The sequence below is a fragment of the Hylobates moloch genome, unplaced genomic scaffold, assembly GCF_009828535.3.
Source record: "Hylobates moloch isolate HMO894 unplaced genomic scaffold, HMol_V3 SCAFFOLD_8, whole genome shotgun sequence".
Lineage (NCBI taxonomy): Eukaryota > Metazoa > Chordata > Mammalia > Primates > Hylobatidae > Hylobates > Hylobates moloch.
In genome coordinates this window covers 77,538,968-77,560,856 of record NW_026652283.1, presented here as the reverse complement: position 1 = coordinate 77,560,856, position 21,889 = coordinate 77,538,968, and the positions used below count along the sequence as shown (strand labels likewise).

General features: G+C 44.9%; 3 protein-coding genes across 9 annotated transcripts in view; 1 reads left to right on the top strand and 2 right to left on the bottom strand.

Annotated features, from left to right (window-relative positions):
• IQCF6 (IQ motif containing F6) overlaps positions 1-11,388 on the bottom strand; it is a 126,067-nt gene extending 114,679 nt beyond the window's left edge. For 4 of the 7 annotated variants that reach the window (XM_058441875.1, XM_058441877.1, XM_058441878.1 and 1 more), the window contains exons 1-4: positions 11,377-11,388; positions 11,092-11,196; positions 10,897-10,946; positions 5,029-5,091 (exon numbers count right to left, since the gene is read on the bottom strand). The gene's annotated coding sequence lies outside the window, so the exon portion shown is untranslated. Of the gene's footprint in view, positions 1-5,028; positions 5,092-10,896; positions 10,947-11,091; positions 11,197-11,376 lie in introns of those variants that run through there. The other 3 variants (XM_058441876.1, XM_058441880.1, XM_058441881.1) reach the window with 3 other exon arrangements.
• IQCF1 (IQ motif containing F1) lies at positions 3,073-11,500 on the bottom strand. The gene is made up of 4 exons (XM_032159112.2): positions 11,377-11,500; positions 11,092-11,196; positions 5,029-5,091; positions 3,073-3,533 (listed from the first exon to the last, which is right to left on the bottom strand). The coding sequence occupies exons 1-4, from the start codon at positions 11,377-11,379 to the stop codon at positions 3,087-3,089; spliced, it is 618 nt and encodes a 205-aa protein (XP_032015003.1). The 5' UTR covers positions 11,380-11,500; the 3' UTR covers positions 3,073-3,086.
• Positions 11,501-12,537: 1,037 nt separating this feature from the next.
• The window catches only part of PARP3 (poly(ADP-ribose) polymerase family member 3), a 44,701-nt gene continuing 35,349 nt past the window's right edge, over positions 12,538-21,889 (top strand). The window contains exon 1 of the mRNA XM_058443110.1: positions 12,538-12,600. Coding sequence (XP_058299093.1) covers positions 12,592-12,600 — 9 coding nt within the window. The 5' untranslated portion in view covers positions 12,538-12,591. The remainder of the gene's footprint in view (positions 12,601-21,889) is intronic.

The following is a 21,889-nucleotide window of genomic DNA, read 5'->3' as shown; positions in this document are numbered from 1 at the left end:
TTTCCAGATCTTCTCTGTGGTTATGCTTGCTTGAGGTTTGAGGTGAAAACGTTGAAGCAGATGTTAGCCCATGATTGAGAATTTTCTTCTGCAGATGCTTTGTCTCCTTTTTTTAATTGAAAATTTAGTTTTCTCTTGCCCTTGCCTTCGTTTTTTTTTCCCTTTCCTTCCTGAATCACTCCGTCAGTCTGAAATCCTCAGGCTGGGCAGTGGAACATAGCTGCACCAGGGGGAAAGAGAGCCACCATGGAACAGAGCCAGGTGACGGAGGGTCACAAGACAGGGGAGGAAGACATTGTTTTAGGAGGGACCAGCATGGAAGCCAGGCAGTGGGAGGAGGAGTCCACACAGGGATGTAAGTCCACACCAGTAATAGCGTCATATCGGGCAGGATAAGGGCATCCTTGGTGGCATAGACCATCAGAACTTGAGCACAGTGAGGAGGATATCCACACAGAGGCTGGCCTGACATTTTGTGTCAGCTCAGGTTGGGTGAGGGAGCATTTACCCCAGTCATCACACCAATGTGGGGAGCCACAGCCTGAGCCACAAGGACAATAGACGGCGTCGTATATCAGAGATCAAGAGAAATGGGCCAGTGTCTCTGTGAGAGAGGGGCCAGCAGTAGCTGTGCAGAATTAGTTGCACAAAGGGAAGATCAAGTAAGAAAATGTATTAAAGATCATGGGAGCTAGGGGTGTCACTCTCAGAAAAGAAGAGGTAGAAATATGGAAAGGAGGCTGGGCACAGTGGCTCACACCTGTAATCCCAACACTTGGAGGCCGAGGTGGGTGGATCACTTGAGGTCAGGAGTTCAAGACCCGCCCAGCCAACATGGCAAAACCCCATCTTTACTAAAAATACAAAAATTAGCCAGTTTTTATGGTGGTCGCCTGTAATCCCAGCTACTCGGGAGGCTGAGGCAGGAGAATTGCTTGAACCAGGGAGGCAGAGGTTGCAGTGAGCCAATATTGTGCCAGTGCACTCCAGTCTGGGCAACAAAGCCAGACTCCATCTCAAAAAGAAAAGAAAAGAAATATGGAAAGGAGAAAACTAGAGTGAATTCTTAAATTTGGGGTGGGATTGGAGGTATCAGTGTGAGCTCACAGATTTCAATATAGATAGGCACAGAAATGAACACAGATATAAATGTGCGATGCTTGTGCATATACACAAACATGTATTTCCTGGCTCTGTCCACTGAGGAGGCCTGGGAGTGGGAGTACCTCAACAATGATGAGCATGCCTCCATGTGCTCTGCTGGGCCACTCCAGCTGACCCCACAATTGGCTGCTTTTTCCATGGCTACCAGTATTTAAGGCTTGTTTGTGACCCCTTTCCTTGTTTTGATGCTGATGCAGCAGGATTTTGTTTTAGCTTTATTGAAGTATAACTAACAAAGTTAAATACAATGTAGGTGTACAAACTTGATGTTTTGAAGATGCTAGTTTTTAGGGTGCTTGACTGTTTACCCTGGAAGGTGGGGAAGGTTAGCGCCAGTTCACAGCTCAGGACACTGGTCTCAGAGAGGGGAAATGACTTGTCTATGGCCACAGGGCAGTGAGAGGTGGAGCAGACGGTCAGAGCTCTGTGCTCTGATACTCTGAACACAGGACAACAGGGGCGAGGAGAAAGACAAGAATCCTTCAGAGTGGGTATGAGAGACCCAGGCCCTGAATGAGACACAAGGGGCAGGACATGGCAGGACAGAGCAGGAAATACAGAGCTCATGCCCCGAAAGCTAGAGCCTGAGACTTCCGGACAGCGTCTCAGAACATCTATGAGCTGAGGGACCAGCTCTCCAGGGCACAGTCACTGAAGCAGGGCTGGACATGGGGCTGTGACCCAGACCTCAGAATTCCCCCTCTCTGCAGGGAACCACAGGACAGGGACAGCAGTGTTGACAGGCAGAGGTTCAGCCTAATCTTAACCTGTTTTTTTTTTGTTATTAATTTTTTAATTTATAATTGACAATAATTATACATAATTATGGGGTACAATGTTGTATTTCAATGCATGTATATATACTATAATGACCAAATTGGGTTATTTACCATATCCATCACTTGAAACATTTATCATTTCTTGTAGTGACAACATTCAAAATCTTTTTTTTAAGTATCTAGAAATATATACTACACTGTTACCTGCTAAATGGCAAACAGGTATATGAAAAATTGTTCAACATCACTAATCATCAGAGTAATGCAAACCTTCACCTCTTAATTGGCCCTTATCATCACCTGGGCCCCAACCCCACCCCAGCTGGCAGCATTTCACAGGGAGGGACTTTCAGAGGAGCCAGCTCTACCTGGATTAGCCCTTGCAGAAGCTGGGCCAGCGGGGAGGGTAAGGAACACAAGACTAATGCCTCCTCAGCTCCTGCAGCTGTGATAGCCTGAGGTCTAACACTCACCAGAGGGTTGGATTGGCAGCAAAATGCCCTCTCTCCCACCTCCTTGCCTGTGGAACCTCTCATGCCAGCCTGGTCTGGAGGAAAATGAGTCCCAGCTTTCATATGGGGCTCGAGGGCAAGGGACAGATGGAGTTTGGGGTGAGGATGAGGACTTGAGTTATGCTAACAGCTTCCAGTTTGAGTCTCAGATTCTTAGAAGCCAAGTATAAGGACATAGCCCCCAGTGCAGCAAGGAGACAAGATCACAGGGCTTGGGGTTGGGGGGCTCCTCTCAGTCCTAGGGGTTGGGGAACAAGCCCTGAGCAACCAGACCCAGATGGGTGAATTCCTGGAGAATGTGCTGCCATTGCCATGACCACCACCTGCCAGGCTTCCATTATACCCAGTCCTAGGGAGGGTGCACTATGTACACAGAATGATGTAAATATGAATGATGCTCCATGGAGTTGGCCAATTGACGGGTCTGTACCCCCAACTTTCCTTCCTACGGCAGACATTGCTAATCAATCACAGTCTCTGCTCAGTCTGGAAAAGAGGCTCAGAGTCCTGCTCCACATGAGGCCTCAGACAAGCCCTGCCCATTCCTCAGAGCTGGTATATGAAATGCTAAATATCTGCCATCCATTGCTCTGACCTGAAGCTTGTCAGAGACTATCTGGAAAAGACCACTTCATTCCTTTATTGAGAAGGGAATACACTCTGTCACAATGCAAGGCCCTGAGTCCAGCATGATCTCCAGCTGGAGATGCAGCTGGTTGGCTGTGACTCTGTACTGGCCCTTGATGAACCCCCGGGAAGCACAGGAGCGGCACCTCCAGTAGGCCTGGATAATGCGAACAGCATTGAGCACCTGGCAATAGCGCCTGCGGATGCGCCACATGCGGGCCTGGGACTGCAGTGTGACTGCTGCCCACTCCTCCCGGGAGAAGGCCTCTAGCGCTGCCCGCCGCCTCTTCTTCAGAATCTTGGACAGTATCAGCCGCCACCAGCACTGAATGATGCAGGCACTGAGGGCTGCGTGCAACAGTGCCCGACGCACCAGGGTGCCTCGCCACCAGGCCTGGATCTTGGTGGCTACCATATCTTTGCCAGAGAGCTTCTTTTGGTTTTCTGGGGGCTTTCAAGAAAAAAGAGGGACCTTCAGAGAATGCTCCCCACTGGCTTCAGCCCTGGGGTGTGCCAGGAAAAGCCCTGATTCCCTATCAGCAACTGTCTCTTTTTCTGGAATTCAGGAGCACTGGGCAGCGCACTGGCTGGAACCAGAAGATCAGGTAGATGTCCTGCCTCTGCCATCCTCTGGTTGATAGCCACAAGCACATCACCTTGCCCCTGGGTCTCAGTGTCCTCCCCATCTTGGGGCACACCAGCCCTAGCTACCTCACCCAGTTTTCCATGGACCTTGTTGACCAGCAAGAACGCTGTGATATAGGGTCAGAGGGTTACCATGTTCCACTCAGGCCTGACCCTTTCTTTCAGACCCCTTCCACCTGCTGGAGAAGTCACATCCTTTGCCGGCCCTGCCCTCTCATCCCTGATAACAGTTCATAGCCACAGCCTGTTCTCTCCCTCTGTCATGTCTGAAGACTAAACCCTGATTTCTTCTATCTTGCCCAAATTCCTATCTAAGGGGCCTGGGGAGTCATGCCCCACAAATCATAACTTCTCATCAGATGGGTTTTATTTAACCCTATATATTGTGACTTATTTTCAAACCTGACCCTGGCATAACATTACCAGACAAGGAAGAAAAATATTTTATCCCAAAACATGTTTCTTTGCCATATTTTGAAATGGCCCTGCAAAGCTGTTCTTCCTGGAGGAAAATTTGCATCTGAATCTCTATTAACATAGCTAGATCTTTTTCTTCCAGACCCTCCCAATCCTAAAGAGATTAACTAAGATCTGAATAGGAAACATTTGTCATCTGTTGTCTCTAAGGGGAGACACTACAAGACTTCAAAAGAACTTTGGTCTCCACAATCTTTTATCTTAACCCAAATGTTCCCTTTCTATGAATCTCAGGTCTTTAGACAAACTCAACCAATTGTCAGTCAAAAGATGTTTAAATTCACCTATAGCCTGGAAACACTGCCCTCCCCCCAGCCACCACTATGAGTTGTCCCACCTTTCTGGACCAAATCAATGTATTTCTTAAATGTATTTGATTGATGTCCCATACCTCTCTAATTTGTATGAAACCAAGCTGTGCCTGGACTACCTTGGGCACATGTTCTCAGGACTTCCTGAGGGCTGTGTCATGGACCATGGTCACTCATATTTGGCTCAGAATAAATCCTTCAAATATTTTGCAGAGTTCAACTCTTTTCTCTTTTCGTCAATATGTCATAGTATTAAAAGTTCCTCCACCCCAAAGTTCAAACTCTTACATCTCTTCCCTATCATCATTTTTCTTAACTTTCACATTTTAAATCTTAATTCACAAGCACACATACATGCACAAGCTCAAACACGCACGCACACACACACATACGTGCACACACACACACACATACTTCTAACTGAGCCCAGCTTCCCACATCATGGTGATTCCATTCCACAAGCACAGCCCCCACATCCCCAGCCCCAGCCCTGTGTGGTTTGGGAGGTCATACTTTTTCTAATTCCTCATTGGCATTGTCCACTGTCTGTGTCTCAACCAGAACTGGAGTTTTAGCCTGAAAAGGAAATGGGGAAAGAGAACGGACAAGATTGAGTTTATTTCTCTTCTTAGCCCAGCACTGTTAGAGTTCTAAATTTCTCTTCAAAGAATCAATATGTCAGTATGTTCAATTCTTTGCCTTCTACTTTTAAATTTAACTTCCTCATAAAGCAAGCTTTTTCAATTACCTGCTCCACCCTGACTCATTCCCATTACCTGCTCAGTCTCCACCCTGACTCATTCCGATTTCCTGCTCTGCCATAACCATTTTTCCCACAGAACCACTCACCCCATCACTCTCTTTAAATTAGCCGATCAGAATTAGTTCAGCCTGTGCGGTGTAACCCTAGACAATAGGGGAACGACACAGCAGCAGGGGCCACGGGCATCAGGGATAAGAACCCCTTCCCCTCCCTTGTCCAAGTGTGCACTCACCGTTGCTCCATCTGAAAGGGTGCACCCTTCTATAGAAGTACGTTGCCTTGCTAAGAATTAAAATTTTATATTCGAGCGCTGTTTCTTTTGCAGCACCGAAGCTTTACTTATAACAATTTGGGGGCTCACCTGTGATTACATTCCCCTCCAGGGGCGGTCTCTGGTTCTCCGTCGTGAGGAGGCATGCCCCACCCCCTTGTGGCAGCCTCAGGGGTGAAAAATCAGGACCCACCCAGTGCGAGGAATAACGTGAGCTCTCAGCAACGCGGAAAGAAACTGGCCAGTAACTTAGCTTAAAGGATCCTCACACACTGCGGCAACAACTCTGTGCACAGACCAAGGAAGGAGAAACTGTGGGAGCCAATAAAGTACTTCCTTGGTGGTCAAATTCTGGAGGGCTAAATGTGTGTGCGTGAATGATCACAAACAACCCTACTTGCAGTCTTGTTCGTGTGGACGGTGACGAGTCCTACTGATGGACGGAGTGAGTGGGTCCTCTCTGCAGTTCTGTAGCTACCTCTTGTGGCTTAGGGCGGATCCTGCCATGGGATTTATACCAGCACGCCAACACTAAGGCGAGACGCCCCAGGATTTGAGGGGTTGAGCCTTCCGGGGCAGGCAAGGCGAGAGGTCCCTGCTTTGAGGGGTCGAGCCTTCCGCAAATTTCAGGGGGTTGAACCTCGCACAAACCTCCAGTAGTAAGAAAAATATTCAGAACACCAATTTCCTTTCTTCTCAGGGGAAGAAAGAGTAGCTCCACTCCCAACGGTCCCTCCCCTAGGGGAAGGGGAAGGAGAGGGGAGAACAGCAGTATAAGCGGCTGGCAAAAGCAGGGAAAGACCAGCAAAGAGGAAAGAGAAACTGGGAGAGGAAGTCAGAGAGAAACACAGTCAAAGAGAGAGAGAAAGAGACAGACAAAGAGGGAGTCAGAGAGAGAGAGATGGAAGTAGTAAAGAGAAAATAGTGTATCCTCTTCCTTTAAAAGCCAGGGTAAATTTAAAACCTATAATTAATAATTGAAGGTCTACTCCAGGACCCTATAACACTCCAATACCACCTTGTTGTCAGTGTAAACAAGGGCATAGCCCGAAAGCACTGAGGCCACTGACAACCCATAGCCTTCGTAATCAAAAATCCTTAATCCAGTAACCTGCGGGTGGCCCAAATGCATTCAATCTGTAGCGGCAACTGCTTTGCTAACAGAAGAAAGTAGAAAAATAAGTTTTAGAGGAAACCTCCTTGTGAGCACACCTCAGGTCAGAACTATCCTAAGTCAAAAAAAAAAAAAAAACAAAAAAGGCAAAAAGGTAGCTTACTGACTCAAGAACCTTAAAGTATGAGGCTATTCTATTAGAAAAAGATGATTTAACATTAACCACTGAAAATTCCCTTAACCCAGGTTTCCTAACAGGGGATCTAGACCAGACCTACGAGGAACTCCCTTCAGGACAGGATGATAGATGGTTCCGCCCAGGTGATTGAGGGAAAAAGACACAATGGGTATTCAGCAAGTGATAAGAAAACTCTTGTAGAAGCAGAGTTAGGAAAATTGCTCAAACCTGCAAGCTGTTTGCACTCAGTCAAGCCTTAAAGTACTTACAGAATTGGGAAGGAGCCATCTATACCAATTCTAAGTTAATATGGACTGAACGAGGTCTTATTAATAGCAAAGAATAATTGAAATCCTGAACTTACAAGGTTTTCAACAAAAGTAAAGTTTGCGAAAAGTTAACATTGTAACATGTATTATCCTAACTTCTAATCTTGTGGCCTTAAAACAGTCTAGTCCACAGGCATGAAGGAAGTTCACATTGGAAAAGAATTGGGAAAAGAATGGTTATCATCTTCGAGAAAAAAAAAAGGGGTGGGGGGAGAATTTATGTAAAAAGGAATGTTATATGGTAAATTCTTGTCCTAAAATAAATTAACTGGTTGTTTAAAGAAAGGGGTGTTTGCAACAAGTCAGAAAATTGAGGCATGTCGAAGAATTATCTGTGAAAGTCATGAAAAAATAGTTTTAAAAGGGAATTTATGCAGGAAGTGTTGTATAATTTAAAAGTAATTAGGCCTCCTGAATGTAAAACTATTGAAGAAACAGTTTCTGTGCAAGGTGTGTAAGGAAAGTAAAATATACCTTTGGTAAAAGGATCATAAGGAGGCATAAGAATGTGGATTTTTACCTACATTAAAAAGGTTAAAAAAAATTTATTTTAAAGGTTTAAGCAAGTTTTGAAACGTTAATTGTAAAGGAAGTTCTGCATGTAAACATATTGGCTAAAGTTAAAGGGGTACCATCCAGTTTTTCTGTGAACTAGACATTAAAATAAAAGCACAACAGGTTTTTCTTAAAGCACTAACCTGCTCTTTAACAAAAATTATAAAAGGTTAAAAAGAGTCTATAAAATTCTTACCTTATGGTCAGACATCAAAAATTGGATAAATATATCTACAAGGTTTTATTAAAATTAAGTTTAACATTAATAACACACTTAATGTAAAGGTGAAATTTAGCTTATCTGGTATAAAAATCATACAGGAAGCTTGTCAAATATAAAATGGTGCTTGGCTTTCTTTGGTCTAAAAACTAATAAAAATAGGTGCTAAAGGAAATTTCTCAGTAAGAAGGCACCAAGGACTATAAAGTCCACTGCTGATGTTCCCACGTTTAAAACAAATGGTCAATTTCTTAGAAATCATATACTTTCCTTTCCCTCAAAACTAAAAGTCTTTTAGCACAGGTACCACCCCTAGAATTTCTGGTAAACCAGCACCAGCCTAAAGATCACATTCTCATCAAAGGGTGGAAAGCAGGAAAACTGCAGCCAGCCTGGGAAGGCCCCTATCCTGTGCTGCTAACCACCGAGACTGCTGTTGTACAGCGGAAAGGGGATGGACTCATCACACCTGAGTCAAGAAAGCGCCGCCCCCTCCAGAGTCGTGGGCCGTAGTCCCAGGGGAAAACCCTACCAGACTAAAGCTAAGAAGAATTTAACTGTCTTTCATCTATTCTATTATTCTTTCTTCTTTCCTCGCTCTATTGCTGACCATCTAGTTATTACATAACCAAGTCAATTTCACTTCAAACTATTGCATTTGATGCTTGCCTTGTTAGACCCTGTGGGGACTTGCCAAGTCAAAGACAGCTCTCTACTTCAGAAAAGTACCTCTGTCCCTCCTGACTCTCCTCAGACTGGGCATTAGTGAATTGGGACCATTTAATCCAGGGAGATTTTGATAAAGACCCCAGTGTCAACCAGGAGTCTTGCCCCGCAATGTAGAGTTTTTATACCATAGTTGGTCCAGCATTCTGTGGACCACTAAAGAGCAAGGATGGACTGCCCGAACCGGTTTTTGTAATTTCCTAAAACCATACATTCATTGTACTAGAGGGACAGCCCGTGCCTCCCACTAACTGTCAGCTAAACCAGTGCAATCCTATACAGGTTATTATCTTGAATCCTCAAAGTTCTTTCCCTTTTCTAAGCCAGTTCCCTTCTTTAAGCCAGTATTATGGTATGGGGGCTGAGGTTTCAGGGACAGACTCTGTTGGATTCTTTGAAATGCATTTCTTTGAACCCCGGCCGCCTGCACCTTCCTCTAAGCCTTCTTCCAAAACCTCTCACATGGAACAATTGCTCCTCCTCCATCTAACAACAAGACCAAGATAGCTATTGTAGAAGCGAAAGACTTAAAACAAACTTTGGCAATTAACACAGGATACCAAGATGCAAATGCCTGGTTGGAATGGATCAAATATTCCGTCAGCACATTAAACAAAAGCAAATGTTATGCTTGTGCCCCCAGCAGGCCAGAGGCCCAGATTGTCCCCTTTCCACTAGGGTGGTCCTCCAGTTGACTGGGTGTGGGCTGCATGGTAGCTCTTTTCCAGGATTCTACAGCCTGGAGTAACAAGTCATGCCATGCTCTCTCTCTCTCTGCTATATTCTGAAGTCCGGCACCCTGCGGGTCGGCCCCTGAGGGTCCTCCAGCTTCCATCTCCCAATACTAAGTTCACTTCGTGTCTCTCACGACAGGGAGGAAACTTAGCATTCCTTGGAGACCTGAAGGGATGCAGTGAGCTTAAGAATTTTCAAGAGCTTATCAATCAGTCAGCCCTTGTTCATCCCCGAGGGGATGTGTGGTGGTATTGTGGTGGACCTTTACTGGACACTCTGCTGAATAACTGAAGTGGCACTTGTGTTTTAGTCCAATTGGCTATCCCTTTCACCTTGGCATTTCATCAACCAGAGGAAGGAAAAATAAGACATTGTAAAGTAAGAGAAGCCCCTTATGGGTCTTTTGACTCTCACGTCTATTTAAATGCAATTGGAGTCCAACAGGGAATACCAGATCAATTTAAAGCCTGAAATCAAATAGCTGCAGGATTTGAGTCAATATTTTGTTGAGAGACAATTAATAAAAATGTAGATTGAATAAACTACATCTGCTACAACCAACAGCGATTTATTAACTACACTAGAGATGGTGTTAAAGGAGTAGCTGAGCAATTAGGGGCTACCAGCCAGATGGCTTGGGAAAATAGGATAGCCTTAGACACGATAATAGCAGAAAGAGGAGGAGTTTGAGTCATGATTAAAACTCAATGTTGTACTTTCATCCCAAACAACACTGCCCCTGATGGAAGTATAACAAAGGCATTGCGAGGTCTGACTGCTCTGTCTAATGAGTTAGCCAACAACTCAGGGGTAAATGACCCCTTTACAGGATGGCTAGAAAAGTGGTTCAGTAAATGGAAAAGAATTATAGCTTCAATTCTCACTTCCCTGGCAGCCGCAATGGGTGTATTTATTCTTGTTGGGTGCTGTGTCACGCCATGCATCCATGGGTTGGTGCAGAGAGGCTCATAAAAACAGCACTTACTAAAACCTCCCTTAACTATCCTCCACCTTATCCAGAGAAGCTTCTTCTTTTGGAAAATCAAGCAGAACATCTAAGCCAAGACATGTTAAAGAAGTTTAAAGAGAAAGAGCTGTAAGGAAATGCAAGAGGAGGAGTTGTTAGGTATGAGTTCTAAATTTCTCTTCAAAGAATCAGTATGTCAATATGTTCAATTCTTTGCCTTCTACTTTTAAACTTAACTTCCTTGTAAAGCAACCTTTTTCAATTACCTGTTCCACCCTGACTCATTCTGATTACCTGCTCCACCCTGACTCATTCCCATTACCTGCTCAGTCTCCACCCTGACCCATTCCGATTTCCTGCTCTGCCATAACCATTTTTCCCACCAAGCCATTCACTTAGCCAATCAGAATTAGTTTAGCCTGTGCGGTCTAACCCTAGCCAATAGGGGAATGACACAGCAGCAGGGGCCACGGGCATCAGGGATAAGAACCCCTTCCCCTTCCTTGTCCAAGTGTGCACTCACCATTGCTCCATCTGTAAGGGCGCACCCTTCTATAGAAGTACATTGCCTTGCTGAGAATTAAAAAGAAAATTTTATATTCGAGCGCTATTTCTTTTGCGGCACTGAAACTTTACTTATAACAGCACCATGCAAAAGACACTAGCCACAAGCACTAGGACATGGGATCAATGACATCCAAGTCAGGGCTCCTCCTACCTCTGCCTTCGACTCTGCTCCTAAGGACAAATGGGTCGGCGTCTCCTTCTGCTGAGGCTCATCTTCTTTTGAGGGTTCCTTCATTTTTTTGGGCTGCTTCTCCTCCTGCAATCAGCGTTAGGGGAAAGGCAAGTGTGAGGCTGCTGTCCCTCCCTCTCCATTCAATATGGCACACATCCCCAGCTTCCAGGGCTTCTTAGAGTCTTCGGTGTCAGGGGGTCCCTTCACCCTGAGAGATCTATGGGGACATCCCTAACAAGCCTGGTGTGTCTGGCTTTCTCTTACCATTGGTCACATATGGATTGATTGTAGACAGTTCAAATCCCCTCATATCTGTGTTCATCCAGCCATAGCATAGGCAGGAAGTGTGGAGGAAGAAAGGCCTGTGATGTCATAAGGGCACCTGTGACTCAGGCACCAGATGGCTCCTAACAAGTGAGCCCCCTCCAAGGGAAAGACAAAAGCACTGCCCATTCTTTTCTGCCAGAAATGGCCAAAGCCCTGACTTCAAAGGCAAGATGCCAGAAATACTGGCCCATTGCTGTAAAGGTTTATAAAAAGCCAGTCATTTCTAATAACATTTAATTGAAAAAACTTGGCCAGGTGCAGTGGTTCAGGCCTGTAATCCCAGCACTTTGGGAGGCCGAGGCAGGCAGATCAACTGAGGTCAGGAGTTCGAGACCAGCCTGGCCAATATGGCGAAACCTTGTCCCTACTAAAATTACAAAAATTAGCTGGGTGTGGTGGCTGTCACCTGTAATCCCAGCTACTCAGGAGGCTGAGACAGGAGAATCGCTTGAACCCAGGAGGTGGAGTTTGCAGTGAGCCAGGATCATGCCACTGCACTCCAGGCTGGGCAAGAGAGCAAGATGCCATCTCAAAAAAAAAAAAGAAAGGAAAAAACTTAAATAGCCAACTTAAATAATCAATAGGGGATTAATTTAATGATGCATAATTCATTCATACTATAAAATACATAACTATTAAAAATAATGAATTTGATCTATATTACTAATGAGGAAAAATATAAAGATGTATTTATAAGTAAAAAACTAAAGTTCCTTTTGATCCCACTATGTAAACAAAACTAGGAACATAATTATACACATAAAATTGAATAACTTATGCCAGAAGTTATTATATGATACACATTATATGTTGTAAATGAATATAAAGAAGAAAAAGTATATATACCAAACTATTACCAATGATTACCTTTGGAGAGGAGAGTTAAATTGCTGACTCATGCCTAACACAGTCCCCAAGGAACCCCATGAGGGCCTGAGGACCAGCCTGGACTCCATCTGAGGCTCAAATGGGTTCAAGTGCTCTCCTGTCTGCCTCTGTCCCTGGGGTCTCAAAGCCACAATCAGATGGATGGGGGTGGCCACTGCACAAGCACGGCCCCTTTCTGCCTGATCTCGGCCTCTGAAGACCCAGCTGGAGAGGGTAAGGCCATGAGAGGCACAGGCCCTGGGGTCACTGAGGAGTTCACTTGAAATGTATAGGGTGAGTATGGGAGAAGCCAATGTGGATCTGTAGGGGGAATGTAGGGAAGAGGAGGGGGCCATTTGAGGCTGGGATGTGAAGTTAATGGGATGAGGGGGTGGGGAATATGGGAATACATTGAAAGATGTGGGAAGTTGTGGGTGTGATATAGTTTGGCTCTGTGTCCCCACCCAAATCTCATCTTGAATTTTAACTCCCACAATTCCCATGTGTTGTGGGAGGAACCTGGTGGGAGGTGATTGAATTATGGGGGCAGGTCTTTCCCGTGCTGTTCTCATGATAGTGAATGAGTCTCAAGAGATTTGATGGTTTTAAAAATGGGAGTTTGGGCTGGGTGCAGTGGCTCATGCCTGTAATCCTAGCACTTTGGGAGGCCAAGGTGGGAGGATCATGAGGTCAGGAGATCAAGATCATCCTGGCTAATATGGTGAAACCCTGTCTCTACTAAAAATACAAAAAATTAGCCGGGTGTGGTGGTGGACACCTGTAGTCCCAGTTACTGGGGAGGCTGAGGCAGGAGAATGGCGTGAACCCTGGAGGCAGAGCTTGCAGTGAGCTGAGATCGTGCCACTGCACTCCAGCCTGGGTGACAGAGCAAGACTCCATCTCAAAAAAAAAAAAAAAAAGGCAGTTTGCCTGCACAAGCTCTCTCTTTGCCTGCTGCCATCCATGTAAGACGTGATTTGCTCCTCCTTGCCTTCCACCATGATTGTGAGGCCTCCTCAGCCATGTGGAACTGTAAGTCCAATTAAACCTCTTTCTTTTGTAAATTGCCCAGTCTTCAGTATGTCTTTTCAGCAGCTGAAAATGGACTAATACAGTAAATTGGTACCAGTAGAGTGGGGTGTTCCTGAAAAAATACCCAAAAATATGGAAGCAACTTTGGAACTGGGTAACAGGCAGAGCTTGGAACAGTTTGGAGGGCTCAGAAGAAGATAGGAAAATGTGGGAAAGTTTGGAACTTCCTAGAGATTTGTTGAAAAAGCCTGATAGTGATATGGACAATAAGGCCCTGGCTGAGGTGGTCTCATATGGAGATGAGGAGCTTCTTGGGAACTAGACCAAAGGTGACTCTTATGTTGCCAAAAAGAGACTGGCAACATTTTACCCCTGCTGTAGAGATTTGTGGAACTTTGAACTCGAGAGAAGTGACTTAGGGTATCTTGCAAAATAAATTTCTAAGCAGCAAAGCATTCAAGATGTGACTTGGGTGCTGTTAAGAGCATTCAGTTTTATAAGGGAAGCAGAGCATAAAAGTTCAAAAAATTTTCAGCCTGACAATGTGATAGAAAAGAAAACACCATTTTCTAAGAAGAAATTCAAGCTGACTTCAGAAATTTGCATAAGTAATGAGGGGCCAAATGTTAATCCCCAAGACAATGGGGAATATGTCTCTAGGACATGTCAGAGGCCTTCACAGCAGCCCCCCATCGCAAGCCCAGAGGCCCAGGAGAAAATGGTTTCATGGGTTTGGCCCGGAGTCCCCATGCTGTGTGCAGCCTAGGGACTTGGTGGCCTGTGTCCCAGCCACTCCAGCCATGGCTGAAAGGGGCCAATGTACAACTCAGGCTGTGGCTTCAGAGGGCCAAGCCCCAAGCCGTGGCAGCTTCCACATGGTGTTGAGCCTGTGAGTGCACAGAAGTCAAGAATTGGAGTTTGGGAACTTCCGCCTAAATTTCAGAGGATGTATGGAAATGCCTGGATGCCCAGGCAGAAGTTTGCTGCAGGGGCTGGGCTCCCACAGAGAATCTCTTCTAGGGCAGTGTGGAAGGGAAATGTAAGGACAGAGCCCCACACAGAGTCCCTATTGGGGAACCACCTAGTGGAGCTGTGAGAAGAGGTCTACTGTCCTCCAGACCCCGGAATGGTAGATCCAGCTTGCACTGTTCACCTGGAAAAGCCACAGACACTGAACACCAGCCCATGAAAGCAGCTGGGAGGGAGGCTGTACCCTGCAAAGCCACATGGGTGGAGCTGCCCAAAACCATGGGAACCTACCTCTTGCATCAGCATGACCTGGATATCAGACATGGAGTCAAAGTAGATCATTTTGAAGCTTTAAGATTTGACTGCCCCACTAGATTTTGGACTTGCATGGGGCCAGTAGCCTCTTTGTTTTGGCCAATTTGTCCCATTTAGAATGGCTGTATTTACCCAATGCCTGTACCCTCATTATATCTAGGAAGTAACTAACTCGCTTTTGATTTTACAGGCTCATAGGCAGAAGGGACTTGCCTTGTCTCGGATGAGACTTTGGACTGTGGACTTTTGAGTTAATGCTGAAATGAGTTGAGACTTCGGGGGACTGTTGGGAAGGCATGATTTGTTTTGAAATGTGAGAACATGAGATTTGGGAGGGGCCAGGGGTGGAATGATATGGTTTGGCTCTGTGTCCCCACCCAAATCTCATCTTGAATTATAACTCCCACAATTCCCACATGTCGTGGGAGGAACCTGGTGGGAGGTGATTGAATTATGGAAGCAGATCTTTCCTGTGCTTTTCTTGTGATAGTGAGTGAGTCTCACAAGATCTGATGGTTTTTAAAAATGGGAGTTTGGGCTGGGCGTGGTGGCTTACACCTGTAATCCCAGCACTTTGGGAGGCCGAGGCGGGCAGATCACCTGAGGTCAGGAGTTCAAGACCAGCCTGGCTAACATGGTGAAACCTTGTTTCTACTAAAAATACAAAAAATTAGCTGGGCATGGTGGCTCGTGCCTGTAATCCCACTACTCAGGAAGCTGAGACAGGAGAATCGCTTGAACCTGGGAGGCAGAGGTTACAGCGTGCCAAGATCACACCATTGCACTCCAGCTTGGGCAACAAGAGCAAAACTTCGTCTCAAAAAAAAAAAAAAAATTGGGGGTGTGCCTACACAAGCTCTCTTTGCCTGCTGCTATCCATGTAAGACATGGCTTGCTCCTCCTTGCCTTCTGCCATGATTGTGAGGCTTTCCCAACCATGTGGAACTGTAAGTCCAGTTAAACTTCTTTCTTTTGTAAATTGTCCAGTCTTGGGTATGTCTTTATCAGCAGCCTGAAAATGGACTAATAGAGGGTGTGACAGAGAAGGTGTGATATGTGTTCATTTGAGGATAATAGGATACAGGCCTTTGTTGTAACACTAGTCAGTTTTTTACTTCCCCCAACTCCCAACACTCCCCACACCTCCCCACTGACACACACACACACATACTCATGAAAGACTTGTGCTTCATTAGCTGGAAGAATAAACCCCAAACTCCTCACGACCTAAGTAGTGGGCATCAGCTTTTTGAGAGAGAAGAAGACAAAAAAGTCCAGGTGTGGTGGCTCACACCTGTAATCCCAGCACTTTGGGAGGCCAAGGCAGGTGGATCACTTGCACCCAGGAGTTTGAGACCAGCCTGGGCCACATAACGAAATCCTGTATCTACAAAAAATACAAAAATCAGCCAGGCATGGTGGTGTGCATCTGCAGTCCCAGCTACTTGGGAGACAGAGGTGGGAAAATCACCTGAGCCTAGGAAGGTCATGGCTGCAGTGAGCCATGATCGCACCATTGCACTCCAACCTGGGTGACAGAGCGAGACCCAGTCTTTAAAAAAAAAAAAAAAGGTAGAAAAATTAAATCAAAAATCTAATTACTGATCAGAATATATGGGGTAACTCACATCCTGTGAAGAATAAAAAGCCCTGGCAACATCAAGAGAGGAAATGAGACAGTATAAAGGCAGGTCTGGGCATGGAAGGGCTTCCCTCCAGAGTAGCCAGAAAGGAGGAAGAAATGCCACTGCATGGGAATGTCAGACGGCTCCACCTCCAGTTAGGATGCAGAGGGTCACAAAATACTCCCACAACAACTGCACAATAAGAAAACACCTGACAAACTTAAAACATCACATAGCAGTAGGTATGGAGCATCTAAAACTGAATTCTAAAGTGGCTCTGTCCCTCTCTAGTTGCACAGAGGTTAGTGGCTGCTTTCATGCCTGTGGATATGTACCAAATCTCTGGACACAGGGACCCGCAGGAGTAAGCCTGCCATATGCAGTGAAATGCTGTGATGGGGAGAAACCAGCTGAACTTTCAATGGCTGTATGCAAGCTGCAAGACAACTTGGAATCTGGAAAAGCCACACACACACACACACACACACACACACACACAGAGTCCTCTGCTGCCACCATTCCCCCCCCCCCCCCACACACACACAGAGTGAGTCCTCTGCTGCTACCATTCCCTCCCGTGGGACTTCTGCTGGATCCACAGCAGCACAGGGAGCCAGGGGCTGGCCTGGACAGCAGAGAGAGCTCTCAAGTCTCACAGTGCTAATATTCCACACTTTTGCTGGAGAAAGGAGTCTGATCCCAGCCTCAAGACATTTGAAACTGAGGGGGATGCAGACCAACTAAAGTGTCAAAACAGCCCCAAACTAACTGAACTCCTGATTAGTTGAAAAATGGCCCACCCTAGTCTCTACTGCTTTTATCTAGTGTTTGCATACAATTTTAAAAATGAGACACATGAAGAAGCAGAAAAATGTGACCTGTAATCAAAAGGGAAAAAAGCAATAGAAGCAGACTCACAGATGATTCATATGTTAGAATTAGCAAAGACTTTGAAACAACAAAGATTATATAAATAGACATATAATAGAAAAATAATTCACAGGTAAAGGTAGAAAAAAATGGACAAAAAGATGGAGAATTTGGGCAGACAAATGGAAACTCTAAAAAACAGAATACAAGAAATGCAATTTTTTTTTCTATTTAAGAGACAGGGTCTTGTTATATCATCCACCTTGGTCTCAAACTCCTGAGCTCAAGAAATACTCCTGCATCAGCCTCCTGAGTAGTAGGGACTACAGGCATGTGCCACCATGCCCAGTTCTGAAATTCTAAAACTGAAAAATACAATACCCAAAATGAATAGTTCACTAGAGAGAGTAACAAAAGAAAGGATTATCAAACTCAAAGGCAGGTGAAAAAATTATACGAACATGATAAATACAAAGAAAACTACATATAGGTACAATAGTGAAATTGATAAAAATCAAGGGAAAAGAAAATTGATTCTAAAAACCAGGTGGTTCACGCCTGTAATCCCAGCACTTTGGGAGACTGACATGGGCAGATCACTTGAGGTCAGGAGTTCGAGACCAGCCTGGCCAACATGGTGAAACCCCATCTCTACTAAAAATACAAAAATTAACTGGTGTGGTGGCATGCGACTGTAATCCCAGCTACTCAGAGGCTGAGGCAGGAGAATCGCTTGAACCTGGAAGGCGGAGGTTGCAGTGAGCTGAGATCGCGCCACTGCGCTCCATCCTGGATGACACAGTAAGACTCCATCTCAAAAAAAAAAAAAAAGAAACCAGAGATGGCCAGGTGTGGTGGCTCACACCTGTAATCCCAGCACTTTGGGAGGCTGTGGCAGGTGGACTGCTTGAGGCCCGGAGTTCAAGACCAGCCTGGCCAACATGGCGAAACCCCATCTCTACTAAAAATACAAAAATTAGCCCCGTGTGGTGGTGCATGCCTGTAATCCCAGCTACTTGGGAGGCTGAGGCACGAAAATCGCTTGAACCCAGGAGACAGAGGTTGCAGTGAGCCAAGATCGTGCCACTGCACTCCAGCCTGGGTGACAGAGTGAGACTCTGACTCAAAAACAAACTGCGGGGTGCAGTGGCTCACGCCTGTAATCCCAGCACTTTGGGAGGCCGAGGTGGGCAGATCATGAGGTCAGGAGATCGAAACCATCCTGGCAAACACTGTGAAACTCTGTCTCTACTGAAAATACAAAAAAATTAGCCGGGCATGGTGGCAGGTGCCTGTAGTCCCAGCTACTTGGGAGGCTGAGGCAGGAGAATGGTGTGAACCTGGGAGGCGGAGCTTTCAGTGAGCTGAGATCTCGCCACTGCACTCCAGCCTGGGCAACAGAGCGAGACTCCATCTCAGGGGAAAAAAAAAAAAGAAACCAGAGGAAAAGGTCACATTACATTTAGGGGAAGAAAAATAAATAGTATAGATGACTGTCATCAGAAACAAAAAGAAGCCAGAAAAAAAATGGAAAGACATTGTAGAGCGCTAAAGAAATGGGAAGAGAAAAATAAGCCAACGTAAAATTCTATACCCAGAGAAAATGTCCTCAAAAATAAAGATGTAGAAATAAAACTAAAAGTTCTGCTCTTATCATTTTGACTTAACAATACACTAAAAGTCCTAGCCAGTGCAATAAAGCCCTTAAATGGCCTTAAAATTCTGTTTAAAGAAAGAAAACTAGGCCGGGCGCGGTGGCTCACGCCTGTAATCCCAGCACTTTGGGAGGCCGAGGCGGGAGGATCACGAGGTCAGGAGATCGAGACCAACCTGGCTAACACGGTGAAACTCCGTCTCTACTAAAAATACAAAAAATTAGCCGGGCGCGGCAGCGGGCGCCTGTAGTCTCAGCTACTCGAGAGGCTGAGGCAGGAGAATGGCGTGAACCCGGAAGGCGGAGCTTGCAGTGAGCCGAGATTGCGCCACTGCACTCCAGCCTGGGCGACAGAGCGAGACTCCGTCTCAAAAAAAAAAAAAAAGAAAGAAAACTGTGTTATTCACAGACAGCATGATTATTTGCATTAAAATGTCCCAAAAAATGTACCCAAAAATCCTACTAGAGCTGATAAAGCAATTCAGCAAGCTTGCTAGATATTCATGGTGATGGTGGCATATGTCTATAAATATACTTAAAACCACTGAATTGTACATATTACACAGGTGAACTGTATTGTATATGAATTATGTCCCAGTAAAGCTGTTTAAAAAATAAAAGTCATCAAAAAATTTTCAAGATACAAGGGTAATATATAAAAATCAACTGCATTTTATTTTATTTATTTATTTATTTATTTTGAGATGCAGTCTCACTCTGTCATCCAGGCTGCAGTGCAGGGTGCAATGGCATGATCTTGGCTCACTGCAACCTCTGCCTTCCATATTCAAGCGATTCTCCTGCCTCAGCCTCCCAAGTAGCTGGGATTACAGGCACGCACCACTGTGCCCAGCTAATTTTTGTATTTTTAGTGGAGACAGGGTTTCACCATGTTGGCCAGGCTGGTCTCAAATTCCTGACCTCAAGTGATCTGCCCAGCTCAGCCTCCCAAGGTGCTGGGATTACAGGCGTGACACTGCGTCCAGCCAATCAACTGTATTTTCATAATTAATGGACGATTGGGGAATTCTTGATATAGAAGAACAAAGTTAGCCGGACGCAGTGGCTCACGCCTGTAATCCCAACACTTTGGAGGCTGAGGCACGCGGATCACTTGAGGCCAGGAGTTGGAGATCAGCCTGGGCAACACAGTGAAACCCCGTCTCTACTGAAAATACAAAAAATTAACTAGGCATGGTGGTGTGTGCCTGTAATCCCAGCTACTCAGGGGGCTGAGGCAGGAGAATTGCTTGAACCTGGGAGGTAAAAGTTGCAGTGAGGGGCCGGGCGCGGTGGCTCACGCTTGTAATCCCAGCAATTTGGGAGGCCAAGGCGGGCAGATCACGAGGTCAGGAGATCGAGACCACGGTGAAACCCCGTCTCTACTAAAAATACAAAAAAATTAGCCGGGTGTGGTGGCGGGCGCCTGTAGTCCCAGCTACTCAGAGAGGCTGAGACAGGAGAATGGCGTGAACCCGGGAGGCGGAGCTTGCAGTGAGCCGAGATTGCGCCACTGCACTCCAGCCTGGGCAACAGAGCGAGACTCCGTCTCAAAGAAAAAAAAAAAAAGTTGCAGTGAGATGGACAGAGTGAGGCTATCTCAAAAACAAAAAAAGAACAAAGTTGAAGGATTTATGCTATCTCATTTGAAGACTCACTATAAAGTTACAGTAATCAAGACAGCATGGTGTAAGAAGAGACAAACAGATCAATGAAATGGAATAGAAAAGCCAGAAAAAGACTTACACTTACATGGCCTATTGATTTGTTTAATGTACCAACATAATTCAATGCAGAAGGAAATGCATTTTTCAATTTAAAATAAAAGAATCTTGATCCTTATCTAACACCATAGACACAAATAATAATTCAAGATGGATCATAGCCTAAAGGAAACCTAAAACTATAAAACTTATAGAAGAAATCCTATGAGAATTATTTTGTGCCCAAGAGTCGACAAAAAATGTTTTCTTAGCAAACAGAAAACACTAAGTATGAAATATTGATAAATTTGCCAGGCGTGGTAGCTCATGCCTGTAATCCCAGCACTTTGGGAGGCCAAGGCGAGAGGATTGCCTGAGCCCAGGAGTTTGAGACCAGCCCAGACTCAAACATGTTGAGACCTTGTCTCTACAAAAAAATTTTTTTAAATTAGCCAGGCATGGTGGCGTGCGCTTGTAGTCCCAGCTACTCAGGAAGGTTGAAGTGGGAGGATCACTTGAGCCCAGGGGTCAAGGCTGCAATGAGCCATGTTTGCACAACTGTGCTCCAGCTTGGATGACAGAGTGAGACCCTGTCTCAAAAAAAATTTGACAAATTAGACTTTGTCCAAATTAAAACTTCTGCTTATCAAAAGACAGCACTTAAGGTACAATCTGAGGAAAGAATATTCACAATACCTATATCTGGCAAAGGACTCCTACTCAGAATATAAGAACTCTTACAACTCAATAATCAAGAACAAACTAATAAAAATGGACAAAAGGCTTAAACCAATACTTCATAAAAGAAGATATTCAGGTGGCTTCCAAACACATGAAATTTGCTCAACATCATTAGTTATCAGGGAAAGACAAAATTTAAGCCACCATCATGATGGCCAAAATTAAAAAAAAAAAAAAAAGAAAAGGAGAATATCAAATGTTGGCAAGGATGTAGAGCAAATGAAACTCTCATATATTTTTGATAATACAACCAATTTGGAAATTCATTTGGCTATTTCTTTTAAAATGAACCATATACCTACACCTACTCTCTGGCTCAGCAATTTCACTCTTAGGTATTTACGTAAGAGAAATGAAAACATATTCACAAAAAGACTTGTACAGGAATGCTCATAGCATATACTCATAATAGTCAAACATTGGGAACAAGTGAAATATCTATAAATAGGATAATGGATACACAAATTGCGGTATGTTCATAAAATAAAATACCACTGGGCAATAAATAGCCAAGAACTAATGATACATGCAATGACATGGGTGAATCTTATCCATGACATTATATTGAGCAAAAAAAGCCAAATGCAAAACAGAACATATTGTGTAATTCTATTTATATCAAATTTAAAACATGCACATTTGTTGTGGTGGCTCATGCCTATAATCCCAGCACT

What these genes read in the sequence shown, in the direction of transcription:
- IQCF1 (XM_032159112.2), bottom strand. An exon ending in GAGCAGAGTCGAAGGCAGAG is followed by an intron (nt 5,092 to 11,091) that starts GTAGGAGGAGCC and finishes TTTCCTTTTCAG; the next exon opens with GCTAAAACTCCAGTTCTGGT. An exon ending in CCAATGAGGAATTAGAAAAA is followed by an intron (nt 3,534 to 5,028) that starts GTATGACCTCCC and finishes TTTTCTTGAAAG; the next exon opens with CCCCCAGAAAACCAAAAGAA.